Here is a 15,204-nt window from a genome sequence, read left to right on the forward strand (position 1 = left end):
TCAGGCTGCCTGTGTTGAATAAGTCTATCTCAGACTCGCTGAATCAACTCTTTCATTTTTTTTTAGCATTTGGACTGTATTATGAACAGTCCTTTTCTTACTTTCACCATTTTCAAAATAAATGAAAATCAGCACACACTTCTCCTCTAACCTTGTGCTCTTTGTAGCCTGAACATCGATGGTAATAGTAAGATAGAAGCAGATAGGTGCGACGAAAAAACAAATATAAAGGCTTTTTGAACACCGTTAGGCATTGTTAACACATACTTTATGGGGAAAATATTGAATATCAAACCACACACTGCACATATAACATTATCTGAAATAAGATGCTTCCTGATATAAAACGCCGAATGAGGTTCATTTGGAATACAAATAATAAAGCAATTATTTAAATAGACTATTTCAAGTCTTTTAATTCGTTGATTTATACCTCATGTATTCATTTTTTTTCAACCAATGGCGCCATTTCATTTCTAACCCCGCCAGGCATCGAGAAAAAATACGAATGCGCCAACTTTGGCGCGCAGGGCATCACGGTGGGCTGTTCCGACACGTACAGGCACGATATCGACTGCCAGTGGATCGATATCACCGACGTACCGCCTGGCGACTACGTCCTACAGGTAAGATACCAGACACCGAAATGAAAGAGGGTTTACGAATGGCTCCCGTAATGGTAAATTCCAGGTGGTGATCAACCCGGACTACGAAGTGGCAGAATCCGATTACGCCAACAACATCATGAAATGCCGAAGCCGCTACGACGGCAACCGCGTCTGGATGTACAATTGCCAGATAGGTGAGTCGGCAATTGTCAAGGTCACCATTGCCAGAAGCTAGTAGCTGGTAGCTAGCATTAATTCGCCATTTCAACACTCGCATTGGTAGGTATCGCCACGAGCATAGCGACAACAATGTGAAGTTAGTGTTGCCATAAGGGCTGCTAGCATTCATAGCCAGGACCAATAGCACACATCTGCTAACATTAGTAGTTAGCACCACTGGCATAACAAATACTGAGTGAAGTTAGTGTTGCCAAAATGGCTGCTAGATATATATTATTTTGCTTTAATTCTGAACACAAAAAAACCCCTACAGAAATACTATAAACATACTGCTCCAGTAATACTACAATACAAACGTACTATAAAAAAAATGACTACATCACTTAATATCTAGTTTGGTAGTAAAAAACGAGGGCCTAATACTGGACTGTCTCAGAAAATTAGAATATTGTGATAAAGTTCTTTTTCATTTTCTGTAATGCAATTAAAAAAACAAAAATGTCATACATTCTGGATTCATTACACATCAACTGAACTATTTCAAGCCTTTTATTATTTGAATATTGCTGAATTTGGCTTACAGCTTAAGAAAACTCAAAAATCCTATCTCAAAATATTAGAATATCATGAAAAAGTATACAAGTAGGCTATTCAACTAATCACCTGAATCATCTAATTAACTCGAAACACCTTGCGAGGGTTTCCTGAGCCTTAAAAACACTCAGCTTGGTTCAGTAAACTAAATCACTGCTGATCTGTCTGCTGTCCAGAGGACCATCATTGATACCCTCCATCAGGAGGGTAAGACACAAAAAGAAATTTCTCAAAGAGCAGGCTGTTCACAGAGTGCAGTTTCAAAGCATATCCACAAAAAGTCTGTTGGAAGGGAAAAATGTGGCCGGAAACGCTGCACAACCGAGAGAGATGACCGCAGCCTTAACAAAATTGTGAAGAAGAGCCGCTTCCAGAATTCGAGGGAGCTTCAAAGACAGTGGGCTGAAGCTGGAGTCCAGGTATCAAAAGCCACAGTTCACAGACGTGTCCGGGAAATGGGCTACAATAGCCGTATTCCCATGGTCAAGCCACTTCTGAACTCAAGACAACGGAAGAAGCGTCTGACTTGGGCTATGGAGAAGAAGCACTGGACAGTTGCAGAGTGGTCCAAAGTCCTCTTTTCAGACGAAAGCAAGTTTTGCATTTCATTTGGAAGTCAAGGCGCCAGAGTCTGGAGAAAGGCTGGAGAAGAGCAAAATCCAAGTTGCTTGAAATCCAGTGTGAAGTTCCCACAGTCAGCAATGGTTTGGGGAGCCATGTCAGCTGCTGCTGTTGGTCCACTGTGTTTCATCAAGTCCAGAGTAAATGCAACTGTGTACCAAGAGATTTTAGAGCACTACATGCTTCCATCTGCTGAAAAGCTCTATGGAGATGAGGATTTCATTTTCCAGCATGATCTGGCACCTGCCCACAGTGCCAAAACCACCAGTAACTGGTGCACTGACCATGGCATCACTGTCCTTGATTGGCCTGCTAATTCCCCTGACCTGAACCCCATTGAGAATTTGTGGGGTATAGTTAAGAAGAAGATGAAAGACACCAGACCTACAAATGCAAATGAGCTGAAGGCCGCTATCGAAGCATCCTGGGCATCAATAACACCTCAGCAATGCCACAGGCTGATTGCCTCCATGCCACGCCGGATTGATGCAGTAATCCGTGCAAAAGGATTCCCAACCAAGTACTGAGTGCATCAATGGACATTTTCAAATGTTTGATTTAGTTTTGCTGTTATAAAATTATTTTTTTTACTTGGTCTGAGGAAGTATTCTAATATTTTGAGATAGGATTTTTGAGTTTTTTTCAGCTGTAAGCCAAAATCAGCAATATTCAAATAATAAAAGGCTAGAAATAGTTCAGTTGATGTGTAATGAATCCAGAATGTATGACATTTTTGTTTTTTTAATTGCATTACAGAAAATGAAAAAGAACTTTATCACAATATTCTAATTTTCTGAGACAGTCCAGTATATTATTTTGCATTCGATCTGAAAAGAAAAACTGTAGGAAAAATTACAAAAATACTACTACAGCATAATAAGAAAATACTAGATTAGAAATATTACAAAATAGATACTACAAAAATACAAGTATAGTAATACTACAAAAACACTAGAAAAAAAAACTACAATGGTATTCTGCAAAAATACTACAGAAATAGTACAAACATACTACTCGGAAATTGTTACAACAAAATCTACAAAAAAACTACGAAGGAAACATTATGACAGGAATACTACAAAAATATTACAGAAATACTAATTTGGAAATACCACAAAAATTAAAGGAATACTACAAAAAATGACTACAGGATTACTGTAAAAATACTACAGATATACTAAAGAAGTACAGTAGTACAAAAATACCACTCTGGAAATGTCACAACAAAAATTCTATGAAAATATGACTACAGAAATATCACGTCAAAAATACTACAAAAGTATTTCTACAAAATATTACAGATTACGATGAAAAACTACTATGGGAATACTGCAAAAATACTACAGGGGTAGTACAAAAAAACAACTCTGGAATTGTTACAAAAATCCATGAAAATAATACTACAGAACTATACAACAAAAATACAACTACAGTGAAACTACATACATATCAAAAATATGCTACACCAATTTTACAAGGTAAATGCTACAAAAATTCCAAGGAAATAAATACTCTTCCGGAAATACACAAAAGAAGTATGACTGCATTAATACTATAAAAGTAAAGCGGTACTGCAAAGATAGTACAAAGATCTACTGTAAGCGACTAGAAAAAATACAGCTACAGTAATAGTACTACAAAAACTAGATATCAGATTAAACTCTTGTTGCTTTCATTGTGAGTGTTTCATAACCAATTGGATGAAATTAGATATAGAGGGATAGAGATAGAGATATAGAGATATAGAGATAGATAGAGATATAGAGATAGATATAGACATAGATATACATATAGATATAGATAGATACTTTATTCATCCCGTAGGGAAATTCACACTTCCAGCAGTTTCCTTGTGTTGAAAAAGAAAATCATAAAATAAAAGATATGGAATAGAAAACTACCCAATATAACATGTTGATATAGAGTATTTAAATGGTGCTATGGAAAATGCACACTGCAATCAAAATAGGGTAATATTAAATGTGGGGGTGGGGTTAAGGAGCCTCGTGGCATGAGGAAAAAATGATCTCCTCAGTCTGTCTGGAAATTGTCATTTAAAACAAATACAAAGAAAGAGAACATGTAGTATTCGTCATGTATTTTGTTTCATGAATGAGAGAATGGTAAAGGCCCCATGATGGGCCCCCGATTTGGCCCTCCACTCTACTGCTTATCTTTTGGGACCGTTTTGTTTTTGTTCCCTGCTAATTGCGAACGTTGCCGAATTCCCAGGTGGCTCCCGGAGCTCAGATCGCGAAGACGCCTTTCCCGGACTGCTGACCAATCGGATTTCACACAGGTAGACAAGACGGACGGACGGCCGTGTCGGACAACCACTAAAAGGATTACGAAAGGACACTGGGAAGATTGGGACAGTATTACATTTACCAGTACGCAGGAAAAAACCTTATCGTATTCCATCAAAGCGTTTCCTTGATGCTAAGCGGACTACGTGGTGAGAATCAGCCATACTTCTTTTTTTTTTTTAAAGGGACTGTGAGTAAAATGATCCGGTGAATCGTTCAAAGTCAGCTTTTATTTTGAAATGTCTTTTTCAACCCGTGTTGTTTTCGAAGGAACGTCAGGGAACAACGTAGCCAAAGAAATGGGCTCGGAATGCCCTTTAAGCTCGACAGGTAAATAGGTTTGGTGCTATAGCTTTTTTTAGAAAGTCAGGTTTCTTCGACCGATTCCGACTTCACCGTTTGCGGTGTTAGTGTCTTACGTCGATTAGTCTGACTCAGCTTTAATTGGCTTTTTATTTATTGTCTCTTAGGTTTGTATCCACCTCGACTTCTGTTAAATTATTTTTCCAGTGAGTGTGTGAGAAGTCTTTTTATTCCTCATTTCAGAAATGTGACTCGTTCCCTTCATTTTATAAGGGTTGGATTGAAATGTGGAAATCTCCAACAAAAATAAAAGGCACATTGTCCAAGCGCCATCTCAACTCTTTTGTTTCCTGCTTTCCAAAATGGCTTCAGCCCCGGGATACAGCGTGATTTCCTCCTGAGGAGGAGATTGTAAGGTGAAATTGTCATAAAGCGGGGGAAGACATTAGCTAATGTGTTCTGCACACTTGGTACTTAAGAGGTAAAGGACCTTAACAGTAACCTATCAAATTCACATTTTGATGTTTTATTACATAGTTATAGTGACTCACAACTTCCAAAAACTAACTGAGTTACTCTATAGTTAAAGTAACTAGTTACCAAGAAAAGTAACCATTTCCGTTTACTAAACTCTTTCGGTTCCCAAACAACTCTTTTTAGGTTGTTTTTGTTGCTTAAATCCCTGCATTACCGATTACAATGAAAAATTTTGCATGGAATGACTTCAAACATGGGAAAATAAATTAAAATATTTATAAATCTACAAAAAGAAGATAAAATACACAACAATGTATACTCAATACATTTTAAGAATCCCCCAAAATGCATATTGACCAATCATAAGAGAGAAAAGGTGACACAAAAATTTAAAAAAATTATTTTGGCCTGAATTTTTTTTTTGCAATCAAATGCCTGCAAAAGAGTGTAGCATGGGCATCTTAGCTAGAAAACTGGTTGGATAATAGCTTGAAGCCTTTCCTAGTATTTGGCAAATTTGATCAGTCTGAAAAACTAAATATCGTATTTCCAAAAGTGGCCATTTAGAGACAACCAGTTCACAGTCTTAAAAACTTTGCATTCATGTATTTAACTTTGGCCAATTTTTTGACATTGTGAAAGAGTTGTAAATGTTTGACAATCAATGAATGCGCACATTTGCTCATAAAAACGGTGCGGGAAAATGAATCACGACTGGCTTTGCGCACGTTTACTTTAAAATATGATTTGAATACAGACTGGAAAAGTGTACAAATTTATGTTAGGATTTTCGTTGGCTGACCAATTTGTCAATCCACATTTGGATCGGTCACTCGTTGCTAAAGATTTTTGAAGCAGAATTGGTCATATCTGTTTTTTAATACAGGCCTTTACAGGTTGTCACAGGCTAATGACTGTGAAAATAAAGCCTGCAATAGGCCAAGAGTAGTGTGAATCAAAAGGTCAGAGGCTAACCAAAGTATTGAAAATAATCTCCTGAGTCTGTTTAGTTTTAAAGGGCAGCAATAGAGACAAACAGGCGGATTAACACAATGATCGTCAAACAATGCAGAAATGCGTTTAGGCGGATTTTTTTTTCTTTCTGTCAGTATTTTACATGGTTTGATTCACTGGACATTCATGAATGTAACTAGACCAGATTTGCGGGGAATTGTGTCACGAGTAGCAGTTCCCAGCACTTTTGGGGGAGCTATCCCGTTTTTATAGTTTTAGTTTTCAGACTGACCATGATGTGTCTGTGATGAGTATATTTTGAAATGGTATGTGGCATGACATATTTTAGTGACTGGCGACGTCGTGAAAACACAACTATGTTTATCATCGGGCAAACGGAACATTAAGAAAAGCGATCCGTTTCGATGTTGCAAAGCTAAACTTTTAGCGTGTATGCTTGTTGACATATCGTCTCACTGTAACTTTTGCCTCCAAGCTAAGCCCCGCCCATCGCATCCGTCATAAGGTTTACAAACGCAGAAGGGGTCTATTCGTGAACCTTGTTTAACGATGTTCTCGACAGATTTGTCCCCCTAACACAAACATCTGTACGTCACAAGGGACTTTTTCTGTTCCGTTCACCTGTTTTTGCCAGAATTTTCCATCAGAGGCTCTGCCCTCGTCCTCTTCCACTTAGGCCGAGAGCCCGGGCGACCATTCGCCTCGCAACAGCGATGTCTGCCTTAGGGCGTTCCTTTACTGGTTGGATGAATTCTGCAAGACATAGCTGAGTCGGTAAAACTACATACATAAAGGCTCTTTAACTCTACCCGGCAGAGTAAAAGCCCACAGTAAACCACACCACACCACCTACATTGCATATTACCGAATCTTATTGCAATATGTATTCTGTGTAGCACTATTTAGTTATTCTATATAACACGCTACAGTGGGCATTTGCACGTCACACTGGGTATTTGTATATTGTATTCTTTTTGCTTTATTATTGTATTGTTCTCAGCTCAGGGATGCTGCTGGAAATGTGAATTTCCCTGCGGGGATGAATAAAGTATCTATCTATCTATCTATCTATCTACACGTCATTTAAGCAATTGGTGAAATGTTTGGAGCATGATAATAACTAGGGCTGCAACTAACACCTATTTTAATAGTTGACTATAGAAATGATTGGTCATACCATCAGATAATTATTATTTTTTTTTAATGTAATAATGATGTCGCAGATGATAATAATCGCAAAAAAATATGGATTCAATGAAAAACACATCTTTTATTGAACATAGTGCAGTTTGGTACAAAATTAAAATTAAAATCAATTGGGCACAGTGCTCAGTCAGTAGAAACATAAATCCGTTAATGAACTTTTGTCTTTTTTGGGGGGACAGGCAGATAAATAATAAACTAAAATCAAGTTAGTTAGTTAGATATACTTTATTCATCCCCATAGGGAAATTCACACTTCCAGCAGTATCCTTGTGTTAAAAAATAAAATAATAAAATAAAAGAAATAAAATACAAAAATACCCATGTTGATATCAACTATTTAAATAGTGCTACGTAAAATACACTGTAATGAAAAGAGGGTAATATGCAAATGTGGGGGTGGGGTTTAATGTTGGCTTTTACTCCCCCGGGTGGAGTTAAAGAGCCTCATGGCACGAGGAAAAAATGATCTCCTCAGTAAACCTTTTTTTATCCATGTAAACCAAGAACAAGCTCATTTGCAACAGTAAAAATATACAAATAATTGTGTATTTTGTGAAGGACATTCAGTGGTCAACTGCCAAGTCTATCAAAAGAACGTCACAATTTTATGTTTGAAATCAAATTGTTTTAGCAACAGACTGCATGCACCTAATTTCAAATACATTTGTAAGGCACAGCCGACTAATCGTAGCCACCCTCATAATAACATCCTACCTGCTCTTCGTATTGCCTTGCCTCTGGCCTTTTTGCTGGCTTCAGCTAAAGTTCGAACTTTTAGCAGAGGGTGGCCGATGAAGAGGGCTTGCTGCGCTGTAAAAAGCACACACAAAAATAAAATACATCACAAACAAGTACATGACAATAAAAAACACATTCTCATCATTTATGTCATAATTTACTTTTGGGCTTAGAGTTTTACTTTCAAGGAAAGCGGAAAGGATGAATCCAGTGCTTCTAGAGTTATATTCTGTCACGTCCCCCCTCGGAAGAAGAAATCCTCTACCACCCCCCAAGAAGTCTGCCTCTTCATCAGGGTTATCTAGTTTTTCATGGGGCCACTTGAGAGACTGCTCCACTTCATACTTACTATATGCTTATTCTCTGTGCTACGTGCAAGGTGTGGATGTTAAATGTAAAAAGAAATGCCAATGAGAACACCACTGCTTCCTAGTGTAGTGGTTCTGCAATTGCACTTGGTTTTTGGGAAAGTGTAAAGTAGGCTTAAACGTATTAACTCAAGGTGTGTATTTCTAATCAGGTTGATGACGTCTCTCAGTCTTCCTGTCTTAGTTTGAATGTGTAGGTACTTTTCCAGGGGGTGGTCTTTGGTCTTTTGACTCAACATACCAGTACTTTTCCATGTCTTATGATCTCAATAAAACACAGAGGCAGATGGGAGATGACCGAGATCTCCCCGGTTGCAACTGGTTTAAAAACTTAAGTCTTTGCCTGGTGCATTTTCTATCGTTAGCCAATGTTTCTAGCTCTCCCGCACGTCAATGGTCTTTTTTAGACCCCACAGAAAGTTACCCAAATAATTAGAGGTGAAATGTGCCCACGCAACTATTTAAGAAGCACTGGATTAACCCCAAAATAACCAAATTGATGGCGAATATCAAGACTATGAAAGAAGAAAAAACTCCCCATGTATTAATTGACAGTGACCAGTTTATTTCCGAGTTGCAATTCAAACTACAAAAAACAATCACAGGAACTATAAATTGATCAACAAATAGCTGCAATCTTGAAAAAAATAGGACGAGAAAAATCAGATAACATCCCTTTTTAATCAGTTGATAATCTGCTGTATCTCACCTGCCGTTTGTGTGGCGAAAATGCCCAAAGCGTGCGTGTCATCCACCCAAGTGATTTTCATTCCGCCCTCACTGCTCAAAAAACAACAACACTGCACACATTTGAACCAGGAAACGGGTGAAGAAAACCTCACCTGTACTCTAAGAAGGCGTCCAAGAGATCTTCGGTTTTAAACAAGGCCGGGAAGTCGTAAATCTCGATGACGTGGCCTAAATCCTCCGGGGTGATGAGCACGTCCTCAAAAGCCGAGTAATCGTTGCAGGCCTGCTGCACGGCAAAAGTGGCGCCTGGTCGAAGGTGCGTCTTTATCTAAATGAAGTAGAGGTCAACCGATTATCCGCAATGATATTTGGGGATTTAACGTCAGTGTTTTTTTTATTCGGCGGGCCGATTTAATGTTCAAAACTAGGTTATTTAGGCTCAGATGCAGCCAAGCCTCCCTCTCCCACTCCTATCTCTTTCCTCATTTATTGATTGTAAAAAAAGCTATTTACCTTTCTATGTACCATTATGCGAGTTGCTGCTAAGCTTAGTTTTATTTCCTGCACAGTTAGTTTTTGAGAGAAGTCATATTAGTTCAATTCTAATTAATTTACTGTAAAATGTTTCAGTGAGCTTTTAAAGTTGTATTTGAATTTATAATAAATATTCTTTGTTTCTTTTTGCATTATTAAACATTATAACAATATTTAGGCTTTTACAGTCAATAAATATTGGCTCTGAATATCAGTTTTTGGCCTCCTCTTAATGCTAATACTCGCATAGGGCCCTAACCTAACCATATTGGTCGATCCTTAGAAGGAAGTTTATTCAGGCACAACACTAAAAAAAAGCATTGACCACTAATTAACAAAAAGGAACAACAACATATTTGCACAAAAAAATGCTGAACAAAACAATAATATCAAACATGTGCTCAAAGGGAGTAGGCACAGACCACACACTATAACAGACTACAAAAGATTATTTCTCATGCCCAAAACTGTATAAAATTTAAGCTCTCATGCGTGGGTAGTTACGTCTCTAAGATCCCTGTCTGTTATTTGTTTCCATCATGTAAAATGCTGGTCTAGAATTGGCATCATGAAAATGGCGATAAGCTATAGCCTGAACTACCTCCCACAATGTCCCTCTCTTTATTTAGTTCAGAATCGCAAGTGCTTTATAATGACTTGGCGACTCATATTTACATTACATTTGTATACAGTATTATTTACACGTAAGAACTATCAACTCTACTTTTTTGGGGGCTCAGAGGTTTCTATCACTCACCATATGGCAATTTCACTTTGGTATATTCACTTCGGACAGGATTCAAAATCCAAATAAGAAAACTACACGTCATCCCACAAAGGAAAAATAAAAAAAACATTAAAATGCAGTTTAATAGTACCGCTAGTGACTCTTATAGCATGTAATACACAAAGGAAATCTTAATATATTAATCTTTAATAAATGTATCCAAAATATGTTTAATATATACAGTATATATTTTTTAAATGATATAAATACGGGACATTTTATGGTCATCATATAACTCCTTCCATAAATGAATAGCTTTTGGGTAGCACAATGGCTTTTCAATATTGTGCGGGAATATTGGACATTGAACTTATGAATTCCCCTGCGATAAGGAGTGTCTGTTCTTTCGAGGAACATCTATGAATATTTGTTGGTATCTGCTTACTTGCTTTGTATAGTAATAGGGATTTAAGTTTCACTATATCTTCAAATGCTAAATGTTATTATTGTTTGTATGTTCTTTATATTTAGCTCTATGCAAAATCCTGACTTTTTTCTCTTATAAAATAAGCAATTCTATATTACTCTTTTATGTATTTCCTCAGATCTATATACAATAACTTAAATAAGGCAAAATGAATGAAGAGTACATTATTTGAAAGGTTTTCTGGTCAAATATATGTCTGCAACTACTCATAACTTCAATGCTCTTTGCCCATTTGCATATGCTGTATATATATTGAGTCTCCACTCACGCTAATATCATGGCTAACTATCACTTCAAGAAACTAACTTTTTTCTATTTTAACTTTACCTATCTTTGTCTGTATATCAATGTATTTTGGGGATTTCCCAAATACCATAACCTGTGTTTTTGCTCATTTTTCTTTTGTGGTTCTCTCAGCGTTGTCTCATGGGCCAGATAAAACCCTTTAGCAAAAGCCCACGTCCCACAATCCCAACACCCTTGCTTAAGATGGAGGAGGGTCATACAAACCCTTTCAGGTGCTCCTACCTGTACAATCAAGGGTTCTTCATCGTCCTCTTTTAGACTCATTTCACCCAGGGAGCATAGTGTGACGTCGTCGTGGCTCAGGTTAGCTTCACCTTCTTTTGAGTTGTCTTGTTCAAGGGCGCCATCTACTGGAGGCGGAAGGGATCCTTCTTTTAAAACTAGTGAAGACTTTCCCTCGGATGAGTTGGATGGACTAGTGATGAAGTCAGAAGTTTCAGGGACATCTTTGGAAAGTTCTGAGTTTGAACTTTGGAGAGTCTCTCGCGCAGCTCTGGGGATGTAAAGCGCCCTATCTGGTCTCTTGGGCGTTTTTATACGATTGGAAGATTTATTTTTGGATGGCTCTTCATTCAGGCTGGAGTTCCTCTCTGCATTGAGGTCCTCAGCTCTACAAAACAAGAGGCCGTTTTAGTGAAAAAAAAAATCAATCAAAAAAAAACATTAAAGAAAAAAAAATATATACATCTATAGTTTTGTTCAGGAGCCTATGGCTCTTTTCAACGAGTACATATGGCTTGGAGATAAAATGATACTCATGCAAATCTCATCTATAGCGTTCCAATTCTGATAAACGCAGTCTCGAGTCTATGAACAGTTTGGTCTACTATATAAAGAGCATACTCCCCACTACAGTTTACAGTCAATGTGTCACACCAACAGACCCCATTTTGGGTGTATGTCGCCAAGCAATCCTTGATATGGAAGATCATTAAACAATTAAAGTCCACTGTTGAGACACTTTATGATGAAAACCCAAAGAACAAATCTGCAAACACCCAGAAACGCCAGCCAAGCACACAGAGCAACTTAGGTCAAAAAGATTCCAGACGCCTGAGCTAGTTGAAGTTAGACGAAGTTCAAAATATTAAATGTGACAGTTCAGTTACTTATTCCTCCCCCTTCTGTCATTCTATCTTTAGAAAAATATACAAACCTCTTTTTAGGCAGTTTATGTTAAAGCCGACACTGCTTTTTTTCAATAGTGTTATTTTGGATCATTTAGTTACTTATTCCTCCTTCTTGCTATCTTCATTCAAATATGGAATCCTAAAAATGTAGAGTGGTTTTAGTCAGAGAGAAACATTTTTTTCCACGTGTGAGATTCTGACAAAGCTCATCTCATATTTGATGGTGTTTTTTGGTCAAAATGTGAGAAATTCCAAACAGATTTCATATACTATATTGAGAATCTGCGAATATCAAAATTGCGTCAAACTGAATCACTATGACAGCTAAAGACTCACATAGACTGGAGGATACAAATCTGAGGCAGGTTGGAAAGGAATAAAAAAAAGAAGAGTCAGACCCAAGTTTTTTTATTCTTCCTACTCCTTTTCAACCAAGGGTCTGAAACCTATGGCTCGTGAGCCATTGCATTATGGCTCTTTGAGTACATTTGGCTTGCAGATAAAATGAAATTCACACAATTATTTAGCTTATTGTTAAATGGAAAGGCGTGTTTGAAGCCGGGGCAACACCATGATAGTAAGTAGTTCCATCCAGTGTATACCCGGCACAGACTTAACTACAGTTAACTACTTAACTACCGTTTACAGTAAGACTTCTTGTGATTAAGGGCTATAGAAATAAACATGACTTGACTTGACGCGTGTTCTGGCATTGTTACTTATTAATATCATCTCATCTCTTCTCATTAGCCGTACCGCTTATCCTCAGTAGGGTCGCGGGGTGCTGGAGCCCATCCCAGCAACCATCGGGCAGTGGGCAGGGGACACCCTGAACCGGTTGCCAGCCAATCGCAGGGCACACAGGGACAGACAACTCACTTGCTCATTCACACCTAGGGACAATTTGGAACGGCCAATCCACCTGAAATGCATGTCTTTGGAATGTGGGAGGAAACCGGAGTGCCCGGAGGAAACCCACGCAAACACGGGGAGAACATACAAACTCCGCACAGGAAGTCTGGAGGTTCCAAAGACATGAACTGTGCCGCCCTATTCATATCATATCTTATCAAATCATCAAACGTCTTACATTAAAATCGAATTTTTGATGAATAAGCTTTTGTTTGGAGAGCGGTTTTAGTGGTTTTGATGAATTTTATCTTAAAAATAGATCGCTTGGCGCTCTCTCCAAAAAAAACCTGTATATTTTTGCTTGTATGACTCTTTGGGTCATAAGGTTCTCAACCTTTGCTATTTTAAAGTTCCAAAATGATAGGGAATTATGAAAAAATTATCAATACAGAAAGTGTTTCTACCTGATCCGAGAGGGGCAAACCACCAGCTGACGACACCAGCATTCACCCACAGAGAATGTGCCGAAGTCCGGCATTTCCTCGACGGTTCTGTGGATCAGGTATCGGAGTCTGCTGGGTAAAGGTGGGAACACGAGGACACTTTTGGGGACAGAAGACATAATGACCATATTAACATTTTAGCTAATACGTTATAAACCATGAGGCAACCTTAGAGAGCTGTTCTTCTGGTATGATTCCAGTTCGTCCAAGACTTGGTGAATGAAGACATTTTCTTCTTTAGGAGGGTAAAGTCCGTCATAACAGGGGTACGCCAGCGTGTCCAGAGGATTTAATTAATATTTTAGCCAAGTAGGCGGAATTAATTTGCTAGCTTAGGAGCTAACATATAATGAAATGATGCGCGCTAAGCTAGCAAATGCCAGTCGTTGAGTTATGTCAAAGTTTAGCGGAAGTCGAGAAACTTAACTTTGACGATTATGTCGTGTCACAAAGAACTTATGAATGACATTGTTTAAAGGTGGAGAAGTCGAGTGAGTCACAGAAGCGCATTTTAAATCCAGAACATAAGTCGGTTTTAATATTTATTGCGCTTTCGTTTTTGTGTAGTTGTGGGACGGATACCTAGAGAGGACAAAAATCCAAGAAAGGACGGACGTGAATATTAAAAAAAGGAACATTTCGACTCAGTTATATGAAAAAAAAGTGTCCAAAATAAGTTTTTTTTCCATTAAATATATCCATCTAATTGTTTTTGAATTGGGTATGTAATATGACCACAAGGTGTGATATTTATAGCCGTATTTTCTACTGTACACTAGTGATAGGACGGATCCCAAGGGAGGCCAAAATTTGTGAACGTACGGAGATGAACTACAAAAAACGCTTATTTAAAATAAAAAAAAAGTATTAAACAACTCCCCAAATCGTTTGTGTTTGTCTAAATCTTCCCTCTATTGAGAAATATATTCATTTTTTCAATAATTTTAATGAGGATAATGTTTTTCCCCATCTTCCTGATATAAAAAAAGAAAGCATTTTTGCAATATTTTTTTTGACATGACATCTATTGTCAGTTTGTCACTAAGGTAAAAATGTATTTACAATATTTTTTTGTGTGCAACTGTAAAACGAGTGCTAAATTACACAAGAATGAAAAGGGGACATTTTTTTAAAAGGAACTGTGAAACAAAAACTACAGAAAAGAGAAAAAGCAAAAAGAATAAAGGAAAAGAAGGGGGGAAAGGTATATAATAAGACAAGCAGCAAGATGTCAGACAATAATGCCAGCTTCCTTTCGGCGATCCTCATCTCATGTGAAACAAATGCAAATTACAACTATTAAAAACATGCCTGTTTTGTCTACATGACAGTACATGAATTTTGGCTTTTTATTATTTAAGTTAAGGAAAACACATGTTTTTACTCACTAGCAGGCAGTAAATATTATTATATAAGACCACAATGTTTTATTACTTTTTTGAAGATTGTTTTCTAGATTTACCGATATTAAATGTTTTTAGTGTAAACATTAAAACAGAATTTCAAATTAATTTCTTTGGGGAATCATAATAATGTTTGTATTTTTATACTTGTTTGAGATATCTTTTTTGTCAATGAACGATAAACACACACTCAAAA

At 37.5% G+C, this 15,204-nt stretch overlaps 2 protein-coding genes across 7 annotated transcripts in view; one reads left to right on the plus strand and one right to left on the minus strand.

Moving 5' to 3' along the window:
* loxl2a (lysyl oxidase-like 2a) overlaps window positions 1-4,944 on the plus strand; it is a 38,357-nt gene extending 33,413 nt beyond the window's left edge. The window contains exons 12-14 of the mRNA XM_088337930.1: window positions 490-626; window positions 691-802; window positions 4,236-4,944. Coding sequence (XP_088194056.1) covers window positions 490-626; window positions 691-802; window positions 4,236-4,306 — 320 coding nt within the window. The 3' untranslated portion in view covers window positions 4,307-4,944. The remainder of the gene's footprint in view (window positions 1-489; window positions 627-690; window positions 803-4,235) is intronic.
* r3hcc1 (R3H domain and coiled-coil containing 1) overlaps window positions 1-14,455 on the minus strand; it is a 58,351-nt gene extending 43,896 nt beyond the window's left edge. For 3 of the 6 annotated variants that reach the window (XM_088337934.1, XM_088337936.1, XM_088337935.1), the window contains exons 1-7: window positions 13,774-14,455; window positions 13,567-13,704; window positions 11,343-11,730; window positions 9,219-9,394; window positions 9,086-9,156; window positions 7,985-8,080; window positions 6,686-6,817 (exon numbers count right to left, since the gene is read on the minus strand). In XM_088337934.1, the coding sequence (XP_088194060.1) occupies window positions 6,708-6,817; window positions 7,985-8,080; window positions 9,086-9,156; window positions 9,219-9,394; window positions 11,343-11,730; window positions 13,567-13,640 (915 nt within the window). In that variant the 5' untranslated portion in view covers window positions 13,641-13,704; window positions 13,774-14,455 and the 3' untranslated portion in view covers window positions 6,686-6,707. Of the gene's footprint in view, window positions 1-3,871; window positions 5,010-6,685; window positions 6,818-7,984; window positions 8,081-9,085; window positions 9,157-9,218; window positions 9,395-11,342; window positions 11,731-13,566; window positions 13,705-13,773 lie in introns of those variants that run through there. The other 3 variants (XM_088337933.1, XM_088337937.1, XM_088337932.1) reach the window with 3 other exon arrangements.
* Between the last annotated feature and the right edge of the window lie 749 nt (window positions 14,456-15,204).

Source organism: Urocampus carinirostris, chromosome 6 (assembly GCF_059441175.1).
Source record: "Urocampus carinirostris isolate Australia breed hairy pipefish chromosome 6, RoL_Ucar_1.0, whole genome shotgun sequence".
NCBI classification, from domain to species: Eukaryota; Metazoa; Chordata; class Actinopteri; order Syngnathiformes; family Syngnathidae; genus Urocampus; species Urocampus carinirostris.